Here is a 5,026-nt window from a genome sequence, read left to right on the forward strand (position 1 = left end):
TGATGCTGATGATAGTGATGGTGATGATAGTGATGATGATGGTGGTGATGACGATGATGGTGATGATAGTGATGGTGATGATAGTGATTATTATAGTGATGATGGTGATTTAGTGATGTGATGATGGCGATGATAGTGATGATGATGACGGTGATGATGATGCTGATGATAGTGATGATAATGGTGATGATAGTGATTATAATAGTGATGATAGTGATTATAATAGTGATGATGGTGATGACGGTGATGATGATGCTGATGATAGTGATGATAATGGTGATGATAGTGATTATAATAGTGATGATAGTGATTATAATAGTGATGATAGTGATGATGGTGGTGATGATGATGGTGGTGATGACGATGATGTGATGGTGATGATAGTGATTATTATAGTGATGATGATGATGATGATAGTGATGGTGATGATAGTGATGATGATGGTGATGATGATGATAGTGATGGTGATGATAGTGATTATTATAGTGATGATGGTGATGATAGTGATGGTGATGATAGTGATGATGGTGGTGATGATGATGGTGGTGATGACGATGATGGTGATGATAGTGATTATGATAGTGATGATGGTGATGATAGTGATGGTGATGATAGTGATGATGATGGTGGTGATGATGATGTTGGTGGTGATGACGATGATGGTGATGATAGTGATGATGATGATAGTGATTATTATAGTGATGATGGTGATGATGATGATGATGATGATGATGATGGTGATGAAAGTGATTATTATAGTGATGGTGGTGGTGATGATAGTGATGGTGATGATAGTGATGGTGATGATGGTGATGATGATAGTGATGATGATGATGATAGTGATGATGGTGATGATGATGGTGATGATAGTGATGGTGATGATGATGGTGATAATGGTGATGATGATGGTGATGATAGTGATGATGGTGATGATGATTGTGATGATGATGATAGTGATGATGGTGATGATGATGGTGATGATGGTGATGATGATAGTGATGATGATGATGACGGTAATGGTGATGATGATGGTGATGCTGGTGATGATAGTGATGATAGTGATGATGGTGATGATGATGATGATGATGGTGGTGATGATGATGATGATGATGATGATGATGATAGTGATGGTGATGATAGTGATGGTGACACTGATGATCGTTGTCGCTGTCCTTCCCACAGATCAGCTCAAGTCGGTGATGGAGCAGGTCCTGGATTTTGCCGTGCGCGAGCTGACTAAGATCGTGGAGGCGTCGTTCGACGACCTGCTGCTGGAGATCACCAAGATGGAGCGAGAGCAGCAGGTGCTGGAGGAGCGCCTGGACAAGAGCTCCGACAGAGGGGGAGGAGGGGGGGGGAGGGGGAGGAGGGGGAGAGAAGGGGAGAGGAGGCGGTGGGGGGAGGAGGAGGGGCTCGGAGAATGACTCGGTGTCTCCGAGCGGCTCGGAGGACGCCCGGGAGGAGCTCACCGTCCTCCCCCCGTCTAAAGAGAAGTCCCGGAGAGACGGTGAGTGAAAACAGGAACGTTTAACTCCTCCCACCTCTGCTGTGATGTCACTGTGTATTTAAGAGTAATTAATCTTCATCTCTCCTCTTTTTCCTCTTTATCCCACCTTCACTTCAACTCTTAACACTTCTCCTCCTTCTCCTCTTCCTCCCCCTTTTTCCTTTTTTATCTCCTTCCTCTCGTCTAATGCTCCTGCTGCTCTTTCCTTTTCTCCTCCCTCTCTTCTACCTCGTCTCATTCTTCTCTCCTCCTTCCTCTCATCCTCCCTTTTCCACTCTACTTCTTCTTCTGTGTTTCTCTCTTTTCTTTCTACACCTCCTTCTCGTCCTCTTCTTACCCCCTCCTTCTGCTCTTCCTCACCCTCTTACCTCCTCCTTCATTTCCATCTTGACTCCTTTCTCCCCCTTGTCCTTCCCCACCTCCTATTTCCTCTCCTCTCCTTCTCCCCCTCCTCCTCCTCTCTTCTGCTACCTTTCCTACTCATCCTCCTCCCCCCTCCCCCCTCCCCCCTCCCACCCTTCCTCTCTCCTCTCCTTTCCTCCTCCTCCTCATCTCCTGTCCTCTCCTTTTTTTTCTCTGTTCTCCTCCTCTGCCATCGTTTTCTCCTCTCCTCCTTTCCTCTCCTTCTCACCCCTCTTCTTTCTGCTTCCTCTCCTCCCCTTTCTACTCCTTCCCTTCTCCCTCCCCTCCTCCTCCTTGCCTCCTTATCTACTGTCTCCTCCCCCCCTCAGACCCGGAGCCTCCCCCCGTCCTCTCCGTCTCTCAGGACTGGGTCCCCATCTTGGACAAAGTCTTTGGTCAGAGGTGGTGCAGCGACGGAGGCGGGGTAGGAGGAGGTGGGCGGAGTCTGAGTGAGGGCAGGGCTCGGCAGGTGCAGCCTCTCCCCGCCCCCTCTGTGACCCTTGAGCCCTCCCCCTCCTCCCCCCAGCAGGACCCCCGCTGGACTCCCCTGGAGGACATGGAGGTGTTTTCTCCTGACGAGGAGGAGGGTCAGAGGAACAACGTGGGTGGAGCCAATACCACCGGGCCCTCACCTGGACCCCCCCTCAGCCCCACAGGTGACCCACAGATAGATATTCACCTTCAGTGTATTCACAGACTTACAGGTACATTTACAGGTGAGCACAGAAACATCAGACTCACCTGACAGGCCCGAGGACGGACAGGAAATGATGTCAAAAATAAAATAACTTTGTACTAAAACAAAAGACGCGTCAACGAGAAATAAAGTTAAGAAGAAAATTATATGAAAAAATATATTTATACTTTAAAATCTAAACAGTCAGACCGTCTGTTTGTTTGTGTCAAACTTCACACACACACGCACACGCACACGCACAAGCACACACACACACACACACCACACCCTTAATGACTCTCTCTGTGCGTGTACATTATATACATACTGTAGTTTATACTGTCTGTGTGTGTGTGTGTGTTGGACTCTTCACTGCCCCCTGCTGGACACTCTCAACACATGAAAACAGCATCTGGAGCCGCAGCTGCTTCTTCATGCTTACATACACGTTTCTGCTCATTGTGATGTCATAGTGATGTCATCTGTCAGAGAATCTTTAAATGTGTCATATCTCTAAAATCTGCACAACCGGAGCTAAAACCAGGTGTACGTCAGGAAACAGTAATCATTTTTGAAAGTGTTGAAACAGCGAAATAAATGTAGAAATCAAAAATATGTTTTTTATCAAAGTTTGCACAAAAACACAAAACATTTTGATCCGAAACTAATTCAAAAGTAGAGACATGAATAAAATATTTCTAAACTGTCCAGAAGTCAAATATGTTTCAGCTTATTATGATGTCATTTCTTTCAGTATCTGGTTTCATATCCATAAAATCTGAACTTGCTAAAGGTTTATGTAAGATGATGAGGATGATGAGGATGAGGCTGATGAGGATGAGGATGAGGCTGAGGCTGATGAGGATGAGGATGAGGATGATGAGGATGATGATGGTGAGGATGAGGATGAGGATGCAAACTGTGATCTGCAGCAGGAGGTCTGTTTTTAAAGTTGATAAATGTCTCCTTTGTGACGTCTTCAAATATAAAACATTCAGTGTACTGTCAGTACATGTAATAACTGCAGTGTTTTCACAGTGTGGTATTCGTACTTGTCCTGCAGTGAAGGATGATAAGTATTTGTTCCGTCTCTTCAGGCTCTTCTGGTCGTCGCTCTTCGGCCTCGATGCTCCATCGTCTCCTCACTCTGCCGTCTCAGCTGCTGGAGGACGATGACGAGGCCGCCGCCACCGCTGCCGCCAATGAAACGCTGGCTGCTCTGGCGACCAACGGTGAAGAACCGCCCATCCCCGCCTGTTCTTCACCTCCGACAACCAGGGAGGAGGAGGAAGAGGAGGAGGAAGAAGAGGAGGGGGAGGAGGACAAAGGGAGGAAGGTAAGGGAGATACAATAATTATTGACACACCTCATGACTTAAAGGGTTAATGACTCACAGGTACAGTGTCTGAATGTCTCCAGTGAAACAGGCTGTAATGGCTGCAACATAATCCTTGATGGATCAAAGTGTGTCCACTAAAAGTTGTTGTTAAAGAAGCTGTTCTTGTGAGTGGAGTCTGGTGTCTTTGAAGAGAGCGATGTAACAGCTGTTTCTGGTTCATCGTTTGATATATAATATATACAAAAATACAAAATATATAAAAGAGTTCCTCTTTAAGGAGGCTTTGACTTCCTTTGTCTCCATGTTTAATTTGATCTGAAAGTGAAATTAAAGACACACTTCACACTTTACGACACGTCTTGTGTGTAAGAAAGAAGTTACGATATACAGAATTCTTATGAATCTAAGTAAAAAGCTGACAGTATAATGTGCAGTGAACCTGTCCCCAGGTGTCACCCCCTGTTTGTACTTCCTGTGTGTTTGTGCAGAAGAAGAGGCGGAGGGTTTGGTCCGAGTGTGAGGAGTGCGGCCGGAGGTTCAGTCGGATGTCTCTCCTGAAGGCTCACCGTCAGGCTCACATCGCAGAGAACGCCGCCGCCGACACCTCCTCCCCGTCCTCTCCGCCCAGCGGCTCCTCCTCAGCATTGCGATGCTCAGAGTGCGGGAAGAGGTTCTCCTCGGCGACCCGCCTCCACAGCCACGTCCGGACCCAGCACCCCGGGAACCGGACCTGAACCCGGCAGAGCGGAGCGGATCACCTGGGCTTCAACAAGAGCTTCAACAGAGTCCAAAACAAAACAACACACCTGGTTCAGAGAGGAGGAGCCACAGACCCGAGACCGGACCAGGACCAGAAACACTCTGAGTCCAGTTTACTGAAACACCTGAAGATCTGAAGAAACCAAACGGTACTCAGACGCGACCCGCGGAGATAGACCGGTGTTAAAACCTTACACACAAAGTTGCTTTTACTCTGAAATAGAACAGGACGATGCTTTTACTTTGAAAAGCATCTTTCAAACACACAGAGCTGCTTTTACTCTGAAATAGGAAAGGATACTTACTCCAGGCATTCTGGCTGGTTTCTACACAAAGATGCTTT

At 46.8% G+C, this 5,026-nt stretch overlaps 1 protein-coding gene across 1 annotated transcript in view; it reads left to right on the top strand.

Moving 5' to 3' along the window:
• The window catches only part of LOC138603975 (hypermethylated in cancer 2 protein), a 24,472-nt gene extending 19,722 nt beyond the window's left edge, over window positions 1–4,750 (top strand). Inside the window, exons 2-6 of the mRNA XM_069675758.1 lie at window positions 1,183–1,304; window positions 1,351–1,507; window positions 2,239–2,565; window positions 3,683–3,921; window positions 4,413–4,750. Coding sequence (XP_069531859.1) covers window positions 1,183–1,304; window positions 1,351–1,507; window positions 2,239–2,565; window positions 3,683–3,921; window positions 4,413–4,658 — 1,091 coding nt within the window. The 3' untranslated portion in view covers window positions 4,659–4,750. The remainder of the gene's footprint in view (window positions 1–1,182; window positions 1,305–1,350; window positions 1,508–2,238; window positions 2,566–3,682; window positions 3,922–4,412) is intronic.
• Window positions 4,751–5,026: the final 276 nt, after the last annotated feature.

This window comes from Semicossyphus pulcher, unplaced genomic scaffold (assembly GCF_022749685.1).
Source record: "Semicossyphus pulcher isolate SPU_LCO1_2020_fin unplaced genomic scaffold, fSemPul1.0.p SCAF_25, whole genome shotgun sequence".
NCBI lineage: Eukaryota > Metazoa > Chordata > Actinopteri > Labriformes > Labridae > Semicossyphus > Semicossyphus pulcher.